This window comes from Panthera leo, chromosome F2 (genome assembly GCF_018350215.1).
Source record: "Panthera leo isolate Ple1 chromosome F2, P.leo_Ple1_pat1.1, whole genome shotgun sequence".
Taxonomy (NCBI): domain Eukaryota; kingdom Metazoa; phylum Chordata; class Mammalia; order Carnivora; family Felidae; genus Panthera; species Panthera leo.
The window spans coordinates 54227660-54248084 of record NC_056695.1 but is presented as its reverse complement, the minus strand read 5'-3'; the positions used below and the strand labels follow the sequence as shown (position 1 = coordinate 54248084).

At 38.7% G+C, this 20425-nt stretch overlaps 2 protein-coding genes across 6 annotated transcripts in view; one reads left to right on the top strand and one right to left on the bottom strand.

Annotated features, from left to right (window-relative positions):
• Nucleotides 1–6083: 6083 nt before the first annotated feature.
• Nucleotides 6084–16232, bottom strand: ENY2 (ENY2 transcription and export complex 2 subunit). Of its 2 annotated transcripts, none has more exons than XM_042923600.1 (5): nt 16040–16232; nt 14584–14660; nt 10492–10562; nt 9080–9154; nt 6084–6363 (listed from the first exon to the last, which is right to left on the bottom strand). In XM_042923600.1, the coding sequence occupies exons 1-5, from the start codon at nt 16043–16045 to the stop codon at nt 6287–6289; spliced, it is 306 nt and encodes a 101-aa protein (XP_042779534.1). In that variant the 5' UTR covers nt 16046–16232; the 3' UTR covers nt 6084–6286. The 2 variants fall into 2 exon arrangements, with proteins under 2 accessions (XP_042779534.1, XP_042779535.1); XM_042923601.1 differs by having other exon boundaries at nt 16112–16232.
• Nucleotides 16233–16338: 106 nt separating this feature from the next.
• Nucleotides 16339–20425, top strand: part of NUDCD1 (NudC domain containing 1) — a 75470-nt gene continuing 71383 nt past the window's right edge. For 3 of the 4 annotated variants that reach the window (XM_042923598.1, XM_042923599.1, XM_042923596.1), the window contains exon 1: nt 16339–16622. In XM_042923598.1, coding sequence (XP_042779532.1) covers nt 16505–16622 — 118 coding nt within the window. In that variant the 5' untranslated portion in view covers nt 16339–16504. The remainder of the gene's footprint in view (nt 16623–20425) is intronic. The other variant, XM_042923597.1, reaches the window with a different exon arrangement.

Sequence of the window (20425 nt, the reverse complement as noted above, 5' to 3'; positions counted from 1 at the left end):
TCAGGAAGGCTGACAGATTTGGTGATATGATGATGCTGGGTTTTTGTCTGATTGCTGCTGTTTGTTGGTAAAGCAGGAAGTAGTGTTGTTACTGTGGGAGAGGAGTGTGAAACGGGCATTTGGGGGAGTGGGAAGTGTAGGCTAGGGAAGTATGGTAGAATTTTGGGGGCAGCGAAAAGTGTTCATTTGAGAATTGTGACCATTATTTCTTTTAAAAATATTATTTTGAAAAATTTCAAGGCTGTTTGTGATAAGTATATCCTTCTCTTAGATTAACAGTGTCTATCATTCTCTCCATATTAAGTATATATACTTTTGTTTTTGTTGTTGAACCCTTTGAAAGTTTGTTATGATGTAACACTTCATCCCTAAATACTACAACATGGGACAAAGTCATTCCTCCTAATACAAATGTAACATTCAGGAAATTTAAAATACTGATATTATAGCCCATGTTTAAAAATTACCAAGTGTCCTAATAATATTCTTTATAATTTTGTTTAATAAGACTGTCACATCGCTTTAAAGACAAATATCTCTCTAGGGGGCACCTGGGTGGATCAGTTGGTTAAGTATCCGACCTTTGGTTTCAGTTCAGGTCATGATCTCATGGTTTGACCGTTTGAGCCCTGCATCGATTGGACTCTGTGCTGACAGTGCAGAGCCTGCTTGGGATTCTCTTTCTTTCCCTCTCTCTCTCTCTCAAAATGAATAAAAATAAACTTTGTTTAAAAAAATTTTTTAAATGCAAATATCTATTCTTTTTTTAAAACATAAAACAATTCTTGATCTTCATTTCTTTCCTTCTCCGCTCCCCCCCCCCCTTTTTTTTTAAACATTTTATTTATTTTTGAGAGACCAAGACTGAGCTCAGCTGGGGGAAGAACAGAGAGCGGGAGACACAGAATCGGAAGCAGGCTCCAGGCTCCAAGCTGTCAGCAGAGCCCATAGTGGGGCTTGAGCCCACTAACCGTGAGATCATGACCAGATGCTTAACTGACTGAGCCACGCAGGCACCCTGCTTTTTTCCCTTTTCAATTTTTATAGCCTTTCATTCTTTCATGACATTAACATTTTTGACTAGCCTAGGCCAACTTCAGAATGTTGTAGTTGTTATTTTAGAATAGGACTTATCAGAATGTTGTGTAATTTTCTTCAACACAAAGTTCAGGGGATAAGATACGTGGAGGGAGTAAGCTCTCAGGGTAGTTACATTTAAGCAGGACTGTGTGTGATTGGGGGGAAAAAGGGTGAGAGAAGTTAAAGTTAATTGTAAAGGAGTTCTAATGATAAACCATCAACTTTTACCATCAATGGGTAAAAGGAGGGAACGAGACCATGAAGGGAGTGAGGATAATAATAAAAGGATAGTTGGTTAACTGGAGGTTTCTACAAAGTTTCCATATTGTGAAAGAACTGGGTCAGGAACATAGGAAAAGCAGCTGATCAGTGAATACATCTGTGTTTTTCAGTACCTAGGTCTGCCAAAAATGTTTATGCATGAGACAAAATCTGGGAGATAGATCCCATACACAAAACTGTTTCATGAGCCCCATTGCTAGAAGTACAGCATGTATTATACATAAGGACTTGTAAAGTCCTTTCCTATAACTTTGACTTTATGTTATACCTGCTAAGAGGAGCTCTGTGATTCTCCTGCTTTTTTATATTTTCAGCATCCCTAGCAGAAAGGAATCATGTGGATGATAGGCAACCGTCATGTAGAACTTTGTAAGTGACTAATGAAATCACCAAGCACATCAATGATACTTCGGAGAAGAGAACCAGAGTACCAACTGAACGCTCCTCAAATGACACAATATATATGCTACCCAAATCGCCTGCACATCGGAAGGGCTGGGGCTTGATGGACGTCTCTATTTTCATTACTTGACATTATGCCTCTTATTTTGTCAAAACCCAATTTGGATGTAAATAGCCACCTAGAAAGGATAAATTCTTAAAGATGTGCCCTCAACAGATAATTTTGGATTCGGAAGGTTTGCAGTAACTGAAAGCCATTTATTATCACTCAGTTCTGGTGATCAGAACATTTATGAGCATTTATGCCAGAGCATTTATGAATGCCCTAAGTACTGGCACCAGTTCCTGTACTCAACGTTATTTTATGAGCGACATTGAACCCCAAGTACAGAATCTATCTGCCTTCATTAACTGGCATTCTTTACCATCATCATCATAAGCCAACATTCATTGAGTGTCTACAGGGTTTTGGCACTATATAATGTTCTACTTATACTTTCCACTATACTTTTAGTGTTTTTTAAACACTAACATAGTATGAAAAAGGAAGATATGAGTATTATTCCCGTCTAAAAGGACTCTATGAGAGAGGACCACAATGACAGGGAAATAAGACACTGGAGATTTTCTTTCACTTTTTATTAAGAATTTACTGTCCTTCTTTTTTTGATAAAATAGCTGAAACAGAACTATTTCAGTCATGGCATATGCTATTTAAATCCAACTTGCTGTCTGAAACACTGGATTGACTTCAGAAAATGATACCAGTAAAGCAACGCATCTCACTGTAGCTTCATTTTAATTTATACCAGAACCACATTCTGAGGTCCTCACATTAAGTTTTAATTCAATAGCACTTTCATCTTGAAAAATCTGGCTGGCCCGAATTGAAATTAGGCCTGTCAAGAGAACACACTGGAGTTAGGGAGAGCCCCGGATGGAACCAAACTACGGGCTTCAAGTGCCCTCTGGTGGCTGACAACAGAACAGCACAATTTGAAGTCTGGAATAAATAGGCACATGCCAAATTTCATTCTCTGTTGCGTTTATTATTCATATCTTTAAAAGAACTTATCAAGAATTTATTCTGTTAGGCACTTAGGATCAAAAGATAAATGGTATACAGTCTGTGTCATACAGGGGTTAATAGTAGAATGAGGGTAAAACTGACTACAGATAATTTCAACCCTCCCTAAGTACTATTAGAGTGCAATTTAATCTATTACAACCAAAGGCATGTTTGTTATCTTCATTTTTATAGGTATTATCATGGTAATTAATAGTATATAGAAATTCCTGAAAAAATAAAAGCAGCTATTTTCCACATACATTGTAATTCATATATCTGTATAAATCCAGAAAACACATGGTAAATAATTACAGATTTCTAGAGTTTTTCCTAGGAGTAACTCAAATCCATATTGCTTTTATGACTATTTTATTCATAGTAATAACAACTTTGTAATTATTTTAACTCTTGCTGGATAATATCAGACCTATTATGCAGATGAAAAAACTGAGGCAGAAGAGTCAGTCTTACCTGATAATTCAGTGTCAGAGATGAAACTAGAACTTGAATTGCCTGACTGCACCTGTTGGTTTTCTTGGTGGATTCATCCAATGACTTTTGTGTGATTTCTAATGATAATATGAAGGGTTTTATGAAGTCGCTGAGTAACATGAGATAGCCATTTACAAGAAGGGTTCACACCACACACACACACACACACACACACACACACACACACACTGGATCATTTCCAACATCAGCTACTGAGCAGCTGTCACAATTCTCTTGAGTTAGATGGAGCCTTTTATCAAGTTATGAAAAGTCCCATATCTAATTACCAATCTCCAGCATCATCTTGAGCTTGGCTCTGCTCAACCAAATGATACACTCTTAATGCCAAAGCAAAGTGATTACATAAATAATTTAGTCTGGTCTTCTTTAATCCTATCCAGGAGAAGCTTATAGTAATCTTAATTAGTATTTCACTCACCCAGTTCAGCCCCGTAACAGTAATCTCCTATCGAATTCCTGACATTGGGAATGGAAGGGTGCAAGATCTTTAAACGATGTATTCCTAATTTACATAAACCAATGATGTGAGTCAAGAAGTTAGTTTCAAAGGTATCAATGATGCTGGATGCAAACAAGACATTTCTGAGATGTCAAAGAAACCTAGAGGTGGTGGGGTAGAGGTGGGAAGTTTTGGGCACTACGATTTTAAAACTATGCTCTTTGGTACTTTTGATTGCTATAAAATATTTTCAATTCAGCTTTTTGTTGTTCCATTTCAAAGTATTTTGTTTTCATTTTCCTTTTGAGCTACTAAATATCTTCATGAGCGATTTTTGGTTTGTTTTCATACACAGTACTATGAAATAAGAATTGTTTTTAACACTTTTGATGTACCATTTGTTTCCTTTTTGATAAGGGGCAACAGAAAAATGAACATAACTATCATTACTTTAGATCATTGCTTTGTAAGAGATGAAACAAAAACTCTCTTGCGTAGGTTTTGATTGTGTGTGAGGGAGAGAGAGAGAGGTCACTTTACATAATTAGGTCCAGCTGGTTCAGACTACACCTAAAATACAAGTTCATTGGAAAGTTAAAATTATACCTCTGGGACAGTGAACCAAAAATTAACATGAAGTCTTTTCTCAACTATACCCAATTGTATTATCTTTTTTTGTGCTCCTATAAATGTTCATTTCCTTGTCCATCTGTCCACAAATATCACTCAAAGTCAAAAAATGTTTCCTTTCCTCCAGGAGATATATGTAAATTTCAGGAACCACTGTGGTGAAGAGAAATTATGCACAGGTGCTTCTTATAGAAAAAAAGGGGTGGGGAATTGAAAGCAAAGGAACGTTAGAATGTTTTAGCAACAACTCAAGCTGAATTTTGAAGGTCAGGTAAGAATGAAAGTAAAATGGCTAAGTTGATGGATTTTCAAAATTATTGAGGGATGAAGTAATTTTATTCTTTTGGGGACTCTTTAGAGCGACTAGAAATAAGTAAATGTCAGACCTACGTGCTATGGTCAAGCTTGAATTTTACTCTGTAAACTAAGAGCCGCTGAGAAATTTCAAGCAGAAAAAAATGATGAGGCTTGACTTTTAGTAAGATCACTTAGGTAATCCTGTGGAAGAGTCATTGGAGGAGGCATGGACAACTAAAATTGGAGCCTACTGCAATTATCAGTCTGACCTAAGGCAGTCAAGAGGGCAGGAAGTGGACAATTTACAACCTTGCTACACAGTGTCCTCCCTCAGCAGCACAAACCTTGACTGAGAACCTGTCTGAAATAGAGAAATCTTGTGCCATACCTCTTACCTTCTGAATTAGTATTTTAATCTGTAGATCTGGGAGGTACCACTCACAGAGATAAGGAACACAGTTAAGGGCAGTTATTGGAGGAAAAGAAGTCACTGTCTTAGATGTGGTCAGGTTAAGGTGTTTATGGAACATCCAAGAAAGCTGATCCACAGCAGTTGGGTATTCGGGTCTGGAGGCTGGGTTGAAGTCTGGTTTGGAGATACAATTTACCATTTATCACCAAGTTTATATTTGAAGCCACAGTCCAACCCAAGTGTCCTGGGATTTGCCCAGGAAAAGTGTATCATTAGTCAAGCAGAGGGCCCAGGAGGGAGCACTAAAACACACCATTATTTAAAGTCCCATACAGCAAAAGGTATCCACAAGAAACAGAAGGAACTTCCAGTGTAGGAAAACACAATGTGAGGAGTGGGAAGAAAGTTCCAAGTGGCAGGATGGTCAACATTCTCATTCCAGCAGAGGTCACATTAAGAATAGGTAAGAGTCCATTGGATTTGGCAATCTTGATGTCAGAGTAAAGCTACAGGTGGAGATTATTTCCCAGCAAGTTCTTTCTTGACCTTAGTATGTGGGGATGCAATTTAGAGCTTCTGCTCTCAAAGTTCAGATGAGTAGAGTATGTGAGAGGAGCGTGGTATGAAGCCAGTTTGCAAATGTTCTCTCTTCCAATAGGATGGTAAATTCTTTGAGGAATAAGGAAGGCACATAAAGATGATTAAGACCCAGTCCCAACCCTCAGCATTTATAACAAATCAGAAATTAGACATCTGTAGTACAAGATGGGACATGTATTATAAAATATCATAGAGATTCAAAAGAGGAATACACCACATCCAGACAATAGAAGAGCCTGCTTACTTCTCTTCGGTTGTTAGCACAGATATATGCACATACTTAACATTTAAACTGTATTAATTGCTGACTTTTTCAACAAATCTGGCAAATTATTAATAAAGTCCCTTTTATTCGCAAATCCAAGGAAACTTCAAACTCATTCATGAGATATTTATTAAAATAACACATTTAGGGAAAAAAATCAATACAATGTATACATCATTACTGAAAACTGTATACCATCATACAAAAAAGGATTTTATTTTGGGAAATTGATTCCTAATTTATGGCAAGTTTTACTTTCAGAAATAAAACCACAAAACGACACAATCTAATTCAATCTTAAAGGCTGGCATGCTGAGCAAGGAATGTTCTTATTCTTTGTAGGAGCTCCTTCTTTACACTGTCAGGTACCAGGGCTGAAATATAAAAATAAAATATAAGAGTAAGAAGATTCCAATTAATATATGTCAATTTGATATTTGATATCTTATTCTGAACTAATAATTTCATGAATAACCCACATGCTTCAATAAAGAAATAGGTAAAGATACCTGAAAAAGTATATTTGCAATTCATTATTTGAGTGAACTGTCCAATACCTAACTACACTGCACACCGATGAGAAAACATAAGAAAATTCTTTAAACTAGGAGTGGAAAAGGCTTTTTTTAAATACAGAGGTACAGCAGGTTAATAAATTTGGTTTAAATGCAACAGTGACAATTCAAGAAGTTGGTCAAAATCACCATAAACAAAGGCAAAAGACAAAAGTGGGAAAACACTTACAGAATTGGGCTGACCTCTCTACTATATAATTTCTCCAAATTGATAAGAAAAAGATCAGACTAAAAGAAAAACAAGCAAAAGAGATAAAGAAAAGGAGGAACACAGTTCTTGAACACAGAAGGGGTTTAGCCTCATAGTTGAAATGTAAATTAAAACCACATTCAGATACCATGTTTTACCAATCATATTGGCTAAAAACCAAAGGTCGGTAGTATCCTGTGCTGGCAAGATTGAGGGAAAACTGGTGCTCTTGTATTAGCTGGTGGGGAATATAAATTGGTACCGCATTTTTGGGCAGCTAATTTGGCAATACTGTAGAAGTAAGTGCACATACTCTCTGACTCAGCAAAGATGCAAAAACTGTGACAGGGGTTACATTTATGGTATTTTTACTTTTTCAATGTTGAACCATGTGACTATTATCTATTCAGAGTATCAAACTAAAAATGAAAAACAAAAAAGCCCTGCTCTTTGAAATTTTCATTACTATTAAATGTCAATACACGAATCTACACTATCAGTTTTCCTTTTGTGGCTACTAATAAATAAGGACAATCGGGAATGAACCAGAACTTCTAATGCTACTTGCTTGTATCTAAAGGAAACTAAAAACTTCAGGTACAGTTCAACGTTTGTATAGTGAATTCCATAAATAAGTATGCAAGTTAAATAAGACACCTATTCCCCTTGACAAATTGTTTAATTTAAGCCTCTGAGAAATAAAGGCTACATAATTAAGATCACTAGAAATGGGATCAGTAGGTACATTAAACATACTTTAATAAAAATTATGGTGATGGAGACTAGATCAGTCTAGTTGCCTTGGAGTTAGGGATAAGGTGTGACCATAAAAGGATAGCTTGAGGGATAGGGGGTGGTAGTTACGTGAATCTACACATGTGTATAAAATTCATAGCACTGCACACTAAGAAAAAGTCAATTCTACTGTATCTTAAAAAAAGAAAATAAATATTTCTGTTATAAAAGAAGACTAAGAACATAAAAGAAAGGATTTATTTTGACTTCTCTGTTCTGTATTTGTTCATTTTCCAGCAGTGGAGTTATACGGGATTGAAATGTCCAGGATACAAGTGTTGAAAGAGAAGCAAAGGAAATTTCCATCCTGTATAACCAGCTCCTAAATGTTAATAGATTAAACATAAATTACAGACAGAAAATAGAAAAAGAAATTGGAGAAAATGATTTTAAAATGTAAATTCGTGGGGAGAACAATACATACTGTTTCTTGTTTTGTTTTTCTTTTCCCTGAGACATGCTTGATGAAAAAGTCATGTTTTTTTAGCTGTGAACAGGCCTACAGATGGCTGGAAAGGACGATGGGATTCTGTAGCTCTTTCCCAGCAGATAGTTCAGAGAATTAGTATTCTCTAGCAATAATTTTCAAACTCATTTACTTTTCACACTTAAATTCTTTTCACTATTTCTATGTGAGAAAACAGATAATGAATCATCTAATTTATCTGCTTACACTTAAAATGACCAGAAAAACCCCTTTCTCAAAATAAATGAAAATAACATAGCTGCATCTGAGGTAACAATGTAACTCCTAACTCAGTATTTATTACATATCACCAATGTTAATATATTTCCTCTCCTTCCTTTGCCTTCTGAAAGGAAATAAAGATGTTTGTAGTGTGAATTTTAAATACAGGTTACCCTGAATATGAAGTTTTGAAGCTGCCCAATTCTTAATTAGACAGTTAATAAGACAGAACTTTTCTTTTTTAAATGTTTTTTTTTTTTTTTGAGAGAGAGACAGCGTTAAGTGAGGGAGGGCAGAGAGAGGGAGAGAGAGAATCCAAAGCAGGCTCCATGCTCAGCACGGAGCCCACAACAGTGAGATCATGACCTGAACTGAAATTAGGAGTTGGATGCTCAACTCACTGAGTCACCCAGGTGCCCCAGAACTTTACTTATTTTTAAAAAGAAAAAACAACAGCAGAGCATTGACTGTGGGGCTAGAGTAAAACTTTGGATTACTGAAATCGGGCCATATATAATAAAACTTATGAATCCTAGCTTCAGGTAATACTTGACCCTACAAAATCCCATATTTTAAAAACTATCTGTCTTAACAACCATTATGAACTTATGTTTCTATACTGTTTTAGAGTGCAAAAACATTTTATACTTCTCATCATATTTATTACTCAAGACTATGCTAGAGAGGCAGGTACCAATTATCTTTCCCATTGAGGAAAGTTCAAGTACCCAAATAATTTTAGAAAGGGTATTTTTCCCTGTAAAAAGAAAGAAAAACTGAACCAGCAAGAGAGAAAAAAAATGTCTTCACACGTTTCCGTCCACAAAATTTGTATTCCTTACCTCTGCCTTTTGGTGTGATTTCAGCCACCAAGTCATCAACAGTAACGTGTTCTAGTCCTTTTTCTTTAATTACCTCTTATGCAAAAGCAAAAAACAAATCATATCATTTAAAATCATTATCTGTAAGAAAGATTTTCATAGAGGAAGGGTTAAGATCATGTTTTTAGAGTGCAGACTGGTCTTTAAAAAAAAAGAGGACACTTCTTGTTTTCTTTTCTACTGAAGATTTAGTTCAACCTTAAACACATTAAGTATTCACCAGATCAAAATCTTAAAAACCTATTCATCTCTCAGCTAAATCACTTGTAACTTAACAAATATAACAGAATGAATTCAAACTGTAAAGTCAAATCTAAAATGTGTAAAAAGCTGGAAACTTAGAACTGTACAGATCTTATTTCACTATAATAGCAGTTCCTGAACGTATGGAGGGAGGTAAAAGCTATTATTTGAGTCTAACTTGTAATTTCATATCCCTAAATTAAACTATAGAACAACTCTTTTGTTCATTTCTCTTCTCTAGGCTAGGCCAAAAGAAGAAGAGGGAAAGGAGTTAACATTATTGGAACGCTATGTGCTGGGTGTTTTGCAGCATTTAATATTCACAACAATCTAATGGGCCAGGCATTTTTCCACTTCACAAGTGAGCCTACTGAGGCTTAAAGATTAAATACTCATCCAAACATGAGCTGAAGTCCAGCTGTATTCTCTTCCAGTGAAGGTCTGTATGACCTCAAAGTCTATGCCTTTACTAACTCACCCCATTGCCTTCTTAGGATTAATGATATAAATAGTTTCTATTATCATTAATTGTAGAAACAATTGCAATATAATGGGAGTTCATTGAAAATATCCAGAATTGCATTATACCAAAGCTGAGCCAGAAAAGGAGGCTCATCTTCTTGACATGTATAATTTATCTAGTGGTATCCTCATCAACACCCAGTAACTTAACAAGCTTCCACCCCACATTTTAAAAAATTAGTGTAATTATCTAGGATTTTTGTAGGTAAATTCTTCAAAAAATAATATTGTTAAAGCCAGAGATGTAATTCCTATAAAGTCTGCCAATGATAGTGTTCAATTTGTTATAAAGTTAAAACATAGGAATAATTAATGTTTCACTTTGAGTAGGGACACTGAAAAAGGCTGGATTCCATACTCTGATGAGAGAGAAAATCTTGCCTCACTTGGTTACAAAAAATACAAAGAAAATTTCTAAAGATTCAGGAAATACATCTACCAAAAGGAGACAAAAGGAGGAAATCATTACTACAAGATTCAATTTTCCGTATGTTTCAAATTATGCTCGGCACTCAACAGATCTTAAAATACTGCCTATAATTTTTCTAGTGAACTCCAAACCAACAAGAACAATGGAATTAGTTTATCTTGTAAATGAAACTGATTACCTTTACAGTGTGCCTTCAACTGGTCCTTCCAGCCACATTCAATTAATTTAGCTCTCAGCAACTCTTTGAGGCTGTTGAAAAAGAAATATTTTCATATTAAACTACAACAATGCACAATAGGATGTTTGAAGCAAAAGTTCAAACGTTCAATTAAAAATTCCCTGCCTTCTAAACACAAAAACTTTAATTGTGGCCTAATCTTGGTTCTATTACTAATTTTTTGATCTTATGCAAATAATTTAGACTCTGGACCTCATTTTCATCATTATAAAGTTAAATGAAGTGGATGAGGGAGAAGTACTTCTCAAGAAACTCTACTCTCTGGCCTTCTCATACACTTTCTATTCCTCTCCACGAACAGGAATACTGTGAGTCTTGTACAATTTCTAGATGGTTTTAGTTGAACTCGAAGCAGGTGCACCTCAAAATCTTCAAAATCTATTCTTTGACTACAAACTCTTCTCCTTTAGCTCTCTTGCTTCCCCATATTTCTAACCTCAAAAACTTTCCCCTCATTTTTTTCCAACAAGCTTCCAAACTATATACTAAGTATGGTATTTCATTGATTCTAAGCCTGTTTTTCCCCCACATTCTAATAATTCAGTAATTGGTATGCCTGTCATAATTAAAAAAAATTTTTTTAATGTTTATTTATTTTTGAGACAGAGAGAGACAGAGCATGAACGGGGGAGGGTCAGAGAGAAAGGGAGACACAGAATCCGAAACAGGCTCCAGGCTCTGAGCTGTCAGCATAGAGCCCGACGCGGGGCTTGAACTCAGGGACCGCGAGATCATGACCTGAGCCGAAGTCGGACGCTTAACCGACTGAGCCACCCAGGCGCCCCATGCCTGTCATAATTTAATTGGCAGAATTTTCTTTTTCCCTACAGGTTAAAAAAAATAATGGTGTGTATTACAACTAACTGCATCATGGGTATAATAAAATATTTCCTATCCTTTTGCCATACCCACTCTTACAAGTCTTCAGTCTTTAACCTAAATCATGTCTCAGCTTCAACACGTCATGTACCAAACTAAACCATTTCTCTTTCAATATTCCTAGACATCCCCTATGTGACAGTTCCATCTTGGTATTTAATTAGGTCTTCCTTTTTTTTTGTTTATTTATACTTGAGAGAGAGAGAGAGCGAGAGCAAGAGCATGCACACTTGAGCAGTGGAGGGGCAGAGACACACACTCAGAAGCAGGCTCCAGGCTTGAGCTGTCAGCACAGAGCCCAAAGCAGGGCTCACACCGCCGAGCCAAGCCGTGAGATCATGACCTGAGCTGAAGTTGGACGCTTAACGGAAGTTCCTCAGGCTTAACCTGAGCTGAAGTTGGACGCTTACCCTGAAGTTCCTCAGGCTAGAAAACCTAGGAGCATCTTTCACTCAACTCTGTTAACACTATACGTATAATCCACAGGAGCAATTCCTACTGGTTCCAGTTTTAAATATACACCTACAATCCAGATGTTTTCTTTACCATCTTTGCCATTACTCCCCTAGTCCAAGCCATCTTCTTCTCTTGGACTGGCCCACTACCAATGCCCCTAAACTTGTCCCCCTACTCCTTTGCTCATATACTTCGCTCTCCTTCTTCTGCTCAAAATGGCCCAGTGCTTCCCAATTTACTTAGACTAAAATTCCAAGTTTTTGTTAGGCTTACTAACCTAACTAGCCTAAATAACCGTCCATGATCTTCCCCCTCCCCAGGTCTCTCTTCTTCCTCTCACTCAATTTACTCAGGCTGATGAAATTCTATGTGCTCCTCAAAAAACCAGGCAAGCTCCTGTCTTAGATCCTTGGCTCTCGAAAGTCCTCCCCATTCACTCATATCCTTCTGCTTTCTTACCAGTGAAGCCTTCTTTATTTTTTTGTCTCGAATACACAACCCATTATTCTCTGCTTTATTTTTCCTCTAGAACTTACCACCATTTACATAAAACAGATGTAGTGTCTGTCTCCTCCCATTAGAATGTAAGCTCCATGAAAGGACAGACTTTATTTTGTTCACTACTGTATCACCAGCACCTTAACAGGACATAGCATATGCTAGAAACTCAGTAACTTTAAGCTGCACGAATGAAGAGACAGATAATAATAAATAATCCCCTTTACACATTACTGCCAATACTATCGTCTCAGTTCCCCAAGGCACCATTCTGGATGTCTTCTTCCTCATTTCTCATATTGAGGACTGCTGATTTTACTTTAAAAATTTTTAAGTTCTTGTTTCCATTTTTGCTGTTTTTCATTTTTAACCTGATATAACCTGCTAACACATTCTTCTATAATGTATCTCTAGCCCTTTAAGGCTATCCTCACATTGCCAGAATAGTATTCCTAAAGAGCAAATGTGATGTAGTCATCCCCTTTCTTAGAATCTTTTAACTTCTCCCCCCACCCAAGGATAAAGTCAGATGTTTTTGCAAACCCATCACCCATTTTCCTGCCCTTTCTTTTTTTTTTTTTTTTTTTTAACGTTTATTTATTTATTTTTGAGATAGAGAGAGACAGAGCATGAATGGGGGAGGGGCAGAGAGAGAGGGAGACACAGAATCGGAAGCAGGCTCCAGGCTCTGAGCCATCAGCCCAGAGCCTGACACGGGGCTCGAACTCACAGACCGCGAGATCGTGACCTGGCTGAAGTCGGACGCTTAACCGACTGCGCCACCCAGGTGCCCCTCCTGCCCTTTCTTTGACACCACTCTCAGTGTAATAAATCTGTGCAGGGTTCCAGCAATGGAAATGAGACCCAGGCAAGGCTGATCATAACTGGCCTATGTACCTAAGTAAGATGGTAATCAAGCCAGGTACTTTGCTGGAACTACTAGGAGAAAGGTAGTCTGAGCCAGAGGGATGTGAATCCTGAACTGCTGATCTCTGCCACCTTGTGGGTAGTCTGTTTAAGAATAAAGCCAACACAGAGGAAAAGAGAGCTGAGAAAGAAAAAGAAAAACATATTCTTGGTAACAATTTTTGAGTGCTTGGACCCAGTGGAGCCTGAAGTAATTTCAAGCTCTTGACTTTTTAGTTAGATGAGCTTATATATTTCCACTGATTAAGCAAGTTTTTGAGTTCAGTTTCTACCATTTACAAATGAAAGAATTCTGACTTATACCAAATCTACTCCTCCTGTCTACTGTTCCAGCAACATCACTTTCATACTTTACCTGCCAGCTTTAATTTTACAGTTCCTCAGAACATTATTATGTTGTAACAAATCTCTGTGACTTTGCACATTCTGTTCCATGTTCCTTGAATGTCTTCTCTGCTTTACTGGCTGGAAGAACTGCTAATCTTTCTCCCAGAACTGAAATACCTCTTATACTACTCTAACTGATTACTTTAACCCCCAAGTACAGTTGAAAGATCTCTCCTCTTCCTTAAATATATTTCTCTTATGCAATCTTTCACCCTACTTCTGGAAGCCTTTCTTGATTCCTGAGCCTCTGCTTAGTACTTCTACACCTGTTCATTCTTCAAATATTTACCTGGTCAGTTATGTGCTAGGCATAATGCTGGGGATACAATGGTAGTTCTACTGTCAAGGAACTGAGAGTATACTGCAGGACACAAATAAGCAAAGCAGGTGGTTATAATACAATGTGATTAAATGCTAGGATAGAACAAGGCATCTTGGACTTAAGGGATTCCTGTAAGAGATGATATTTAAATTAAGACCTGAAAGATGAGCTAGAATTAAAGATCAGGGAAGAAGAATGTCTCAGAGAGTAAGAACAGCACAGCTGCTCTGAGATTAATAGTTTGGTAACTGAAACTGGTTCTATCATATTATCTCCCTATTAAAAACTGCAGTAACCTGGGTATATTTTCTTCTCTGTTAGATGATACATTCTTTGACAGTCATTTCTTGTTCATCTTTTTAGAGAACTCATTTTCGTTTAAGTCATGCAATACTGAACAGACCTATTTTTTATGGATGTTAGGAATTGAAACTTTTGATAATCTCAATTTTCTGTAATTCCTTCCATTGACATCAGTTTGTTCCTTGATATTAGATTCTTACATTAAAATAACTGTAACTTAAAGATGTTAAATGTAATTTATTACACAATCCATTGCTTACCGTTCTCTTTCTCCAGTTTCTATCAACTTTTGGTTAATCGCTGCTCTCATCTGCGCATCTTTGTTCATCTTGCTAACCTGAACATCAACATGTATTTTCAGATACAGAACACCCACAAAGTATTTTCTTCTAAATCCTCTAGGTAAGCATCCCATTTAACATTTAACATTCTATCAACTGAAGGAGTGATAGATTTCAACATTGTGTTAACAATGTCATTACTCTTAATATCATTTACTGCATCCCAATAAGTCATACTGATTAACTCACAATTTTCTTCCCCCAGATACCCTTTATTAATGAGTCCTTAGATAATAATAATTATTGTCACATTTATGAAACACTTATGTGCCCAGTACTGGGTTAACACATTGGGGCTTTTTTTTTTAACCTCATTTAATTCCCAAAACTTATTTTTTTATGTATGAATTATTAACATAATCTGTATTTTACAATTGAGAAAACTGAGGCACAAAGATAGAAAGTGGTGAAGGCAGGATTTGAACTCAGGTACTCTGACCCGAGAAGCCCCCAAACACTTTAACAGCACATCATAACTGACTGCTAATAATTTCTGCACTTTAACTGCATTCAAAATTTCTGGGAAGCCATATAACCTAAATACCAATAAAAGATCAAGTACTGTTGGTGAAAAATAAAATTTCCAGATTAGGTTCTAAGTGCTTTACTTTTCACTAGGATGCACCCAGAAACACAACTCTCAAAGTAGCTCCAAGTATGTGTTTGTGTATGCTCTTCATCAGAACTGAAAACAAATCTCGAACTAATTCCCAACACAGAAAATTCTCAACTTTCATTTAAAAAAAAAAAAAAAGGTAGAAGAAGGTTAGAATGTAAAAACTTGGAATACAGTAACATTACTGCACTTAATCTGTCACTAACTCGGGACTACTTTTGTTGTCTCCCATCTTCGCCTATGTGAAAACTCAGGCTGGCAATGAGTTTTGAGTTGGGAAAAAAAATTTTTTTTGAGTGGAACAGGAAAAAGGAGGGGTTGAGAAAGGACTTAGTAATGTTTGCTTATGTCGTTGGAGGCTAACATTTTCAAAATAACTCTAAGGTCTAGTCGGTACCATTCCTAGAATATTGAACTTGATCTCGCCTTGGCCCCTAAAATACGGATAGTGACCTTGGACAAGTCAATTCTTAAAGGCCTCAGTTTTCTCACTGGTAAAACAAGGGCGCTAGGGGAATCCCTCCCAGTTCAGACATTCTTTGGGAAAATAGAATAGGGCGGAGACAGCGGGAGAGGCGGGAGGGGAGGAGCCAGAAAACAAAGCGTGGACTGGCTTCAGGCCAACTCCGGTTGCACGCCCTGTCGGAGAGCCCTACAGGCCCGCGAGCGCGGGTCGGGGAAGCTAACGAAAGACAGCACATCGAAAGGAGCCTGGGCTGGGCCCGGGTCCCGGCCCTGAGGACCACGGGCATAGCTCACCACCATCACCGCGGGCGAGGGCCGTCCCTTCCCAGCGACGAAATGACCCTTGCGCTGACGACCGTTACCTACCACACTCTTCGGCTGCCCGGACTTAGACCCTCAGTAGCTCGGGCACCTAAGCACACAGAAAGCTAAAACACGCATTTCCGGGGCGGGGTCTCGCCACCCTGCCTATAAATGTGAGAATTTAACCAGCGCGGGCCGCCTCCTGGTAGCTCAGCCCTCTGGGTAAGAAAGTCCATACCCTGCAGTCGCGCGGGCGTTAAGTCTCCGAAAGACTACATAGCCCGGCATGCAACAGAGTCAACTTTCGCATGGACACTACATTTCCCAGACGGCGCCCCACACCGCAGTGTTTTCTGGGATGGGAACCACGCCGCCTGCGAGCCTCGGTGCTACGAGCGAAGCGCGGACCTTTCAACAAGAGCTTTATTAATTCTCACGCTGCGACCTAGGAAGGCTATGGAGGTGGCTGCTAATTGCTCTCTGCGCGTGAAGAGACCTCTGTTGGATCCCCGCTTCGAGGGTTACAAGCTCTCCCTCGAGCCGCTGCCCTGTTACCAGCTGGAGCTTGACGCAGGTGGGAGGCGGCGGCGACCCCCGGCACTCTCCCCACTTTCGGCTGCTGGCAGCCGGACCCTTTCCTCATTTTCTTTCTTTCTGTCTTGGGCAAGCAAGGCGACCGGGACCTTCCGTATATCCCGTCGGGCTAGCGTGGACCGGGGATGGCCGCCTCTGGAGAGGGAAGCCCATCCCGGAACCCAGTGGGAGTCTCCTTCGCCTGGCTCGGCCCGAGTTCCAGGGTCCGTCACGCAACTGCTGCCTGGCCTCTGGGCGCTTGTCCTTCCCGGCCTGGGCCCCGCTTTCGCTCTCTAGCATCCTCGGTAACCGTGTGCGTTGAGAAGCCACACTTTGGAGGACCTCCCAGATGGCGGAGATTCATTTCTTAGAAAGAAACGCCATTGCAATTCAGAGCATTTTCAGTTGCATAGGTGCTGTCAGTTTAAGGACACTATCTTAGAGAATATCTCTAGGAAATTTTGAGGAAACGTTGATTTAGTACCTACACTTCTATTTGTGTGTATTTGAGGCTGACCAAAATATTCATCCTTGTTCTTAGAAGGTAATGAATGGTATTTTCGTTAAAGATAAAGGGCCCAGAGATTTGCATTTTTAACACACCTCTACTGATTCTGATGCGTGTTGAGTGCATCACACTTTGAGAAATACTGATCTAGACTTAATAAATTTTATCAGATAAGTGTTTATTAATTGATTTATAAAATTCAGAAACCTCTACCAAGACCTTGTTTTATGTTACCTGCTGATATTATCAAGATAAATGAGGTACAGTCTGTAACATAAAAGTGCAGTTGGGTACTTGGGAAGAAAAATATAAACAGATAAGTTTAGAGCAGTCTGATAAGGCAGTGATCTGGCTATGTACAGAACACAATGTTAGTACTTAAGTATCTTTCCAAACCAGCCTCGAGATCTGGGAAAGCTTCCTGGAGAAGTTGATATCTAAGTTGAGTTTTTAAGAATAGGTAAGAGTTGACTCAGGTAAGATAAAATGAGCTTGGTTTTTCTTTTCATTCCCTTCCTTTCCTTCTCCCACCCTGTGTCAGTAAATGGTACCATCATGTTTAATTTATGCATGAAAAGGCCACCCAAAATTCAGGGCTCAAAAGAGTAAGCAGTTATTGTTGCTCACAGGTCTGTAAGTTAGGTAGGTGGTTCTTCTAGTCGTGGCTTGGGCTTATTCCTGCATTTTTGTTCAGTTATGCATCTGCTTTGTCGCTCTGCTCTTGGCTGGGCTTCCTCATATGTTTGGGGGTTCTCTGGCTATAGATTGGTATAGGATTATTTCAGATGGCTTCTACTTAGTTAGGTTTTCTCCATGTGGTCTCATTCTTTAGCAGGCTTTTTACTCCAAGAGAAAACCAGCAGTGCACAGGCACTTTTATAAGCTGCTGCCAGGAAAAAGTTTGCTCTTGTCCCATTGGTCAAAGCAAGTCATATCATCAACCTTAAAGTCAGTATAGCAAACTCATAGTAAAGACAGAGAGGCATAAAAAATTGGAACTATTAGTGCAAGTCTACATAATTGCTTATATTGGAGTCATGAAGTATTTCTTTTATCCCCTTGTTCAGTCTGTCAGCAAGTACAGTCAGCTCAAGATTTGACTTCTTGCCTCCACCCTTGTCCAAATCAGTTATTTTTTTACCTTAACTATAGTAGCTTATTGACTAGCTTTCCTGCCATTTCATTCTCCTTCATTCCATTCTCTGTAAAGCAGTATTATCATAGTTTTTAATGCTATATTTATTTGATATCTTTTTCCTCCACTAGACTGTGACTCCATGAAGATAATGTTTCTCTTTTCTTCACTACTGTATCCCTAACGCTTAAGATTATAGGTACTCAATAAATTGAATGAGTGAGGAAAAGAAGTTGTTATTGAGGTGACTCCATTCCTGAGAAAGCGTGAGTAAAAAAGGGAAAGAGTAATTGGGTTTTGTGTAGGACACTGCTGCAGTCCTGTATTGCTGGAGGAAAAAATCTGGGGAATGAGAGATGAGTTAGAAAGATAGATGAGGGCACTGTTTGTTTTGTGGACTTTACACCTCTGGTGTGTCTAAGTCAGTATTTCTTTTCATGGGCTTTTACAATTAAAAATAAAGTTCAGGGGGCGTCTGGGTGGCTCAGTCGGTTGAGCGTCCAACTTCAGCTCAGGTCATGATCTCACGGTACCTGAGTTTGGGCCCCACGTCAGGCTCTGTGCTGACAGTTCAGGGCCTGGAGCCTGCTTCGGATTCTGTGTCTCCCTCTCTTTCTGCTCCTCCCCTGCTCACACTCTGTCTCTCTCTCTCTCTCCCAAAAATGAAGATTAAAAAAAAAAATAGATAAAAATAAAGTTCAGCTGTCAAAGATTTGCCAACTTTTTAACTTGTTAAGTGGAGATGTTTCTTTTGTTTGTTTCAAGTGTTTATTTAAATTCTAGTGTAATATTGGTTTCAGGAGTAGAATTTAGTGATTCATCACTTACATGTCACCCAGTGTTCATCACAAGTGCCCTCCTCAATACCCATCATCCATCTAGCCCATCCTTCCCATCCACCCCCCCCCACCCCAATCAACCCTTAGTTTGTTCTCTATAGTTAAAAATCTCTTATGGTTTGCCCCCCTTTTTTCCCCCCTCTTCCCATGTTATCTGTTTTGTTTCTTAAATTCCACATATGAGTGAAATGGTGTGGTATTTGTCTTCCTCTGACTGACTTGTTTAGCTTAGCATAATACATCCTAAGTGGAGATGTTTCTTAAACACGGTGATGTCCTCACCCATTCTTTCATAAGTAAAAGGATATTTGAACATCAAAAAAACAGGAAGCAAACTCTCACAATAGTCCTCTAAATTGAATACATTAACTTTATTAACGAGTTCCTAAGTTGTCATTGTTTTTTCCTTTTTTCACCATTTTTGGTATTGGAATCTGTGTTTAGGATGCACAATTGGAGGTGGTGATGAGCTGCCATTTAGGGTTTTAAGAGTAGAAAGCAGATAGATTTAGAGATTGAGTGGTTTACTCTTAGCATCTGTGGAGGCTGGGGGCTCCTGGGTTGCTCAGTCAGTTAAGCATCTGACTTTGGCTCAGGTCATGATTGCGTGGTTCGTGGGTTCTAGCCTCGTGTCGGGCTCTGCTGACAGCTCAGAGCCTGGAGCCTGCTTCTGATTCTTTGTCTCCCTCTCTGTCTGCTCCTTTCCTGCTTGTGCTGTGTCTCTCTCTGTTTCTCAAAAAATATAATAAAATGTTTAAAAAAAAAAAAAAAAGGATCTGTGGCAGCCGAATTTGGGAGATTGGAGGAATAGAGACAGGGAGACCAGTTTGGAGGCTTTTGCCATAGTTTATGTGAGGGGCTTGCATTAAGAATTACTACCTGGTGGGGTACCTGCATGGCTCAGTGTGTTAAACATCCAACTTCTGCTCAGGTCATGATCTCATGGTTTGTGGATTCGAGCCCCACGTCGGGCTCTGTGCTGACAGCTCAGAGCCTGGAGCCTGCTTCAGAATCTGTGTCTCCCTGTTTCTCTGCTCCTGCCCCACTTATGCTCTGTATCTGTCTCTCTCTCAAAAAAAAGATGAATAAATATTTAAAAATAAAAAATTACTACCTAAGAATGATGATGAAGAGGTTAATTCTTTTATTTTTTTAAGTTTATTTATTTTGAGAGGGACAGAGATAGCGTGAGTTGGGGAGGGGCACAGAGAGAGAGAGAGAGAGAACGAGAGAGAGAGAGAGAGAGGCAGAGAATCCCAAGCAGGCTCTGCACTGTCAGCACAGAGCCTGCGTGGGGCTCAAACCCATGAAACCTTGAGCGT

What these genes read in the sequence shown, in the direction of transcription:
- ENY2 (XM_042923600.1), bottom strand. An exon ending in GTTGAAGGCACACTGTAAAG is followed by an intron (nt 9,155 to 10,491) that starts GTAATCAGTTTC and finishes CTTTTGCATAAG; the next exon opens with AGGTAATTAAAGAAAAAGGA. An exon ending in AATCACACCAAAAGGCAGAG is followed by an intron (nt 6,364 to 9,079) that starts GTAAGGAATACA and finishes TTTATATTTCAG; the next exon opens with CCCTGGTACCTGACAGTGTA.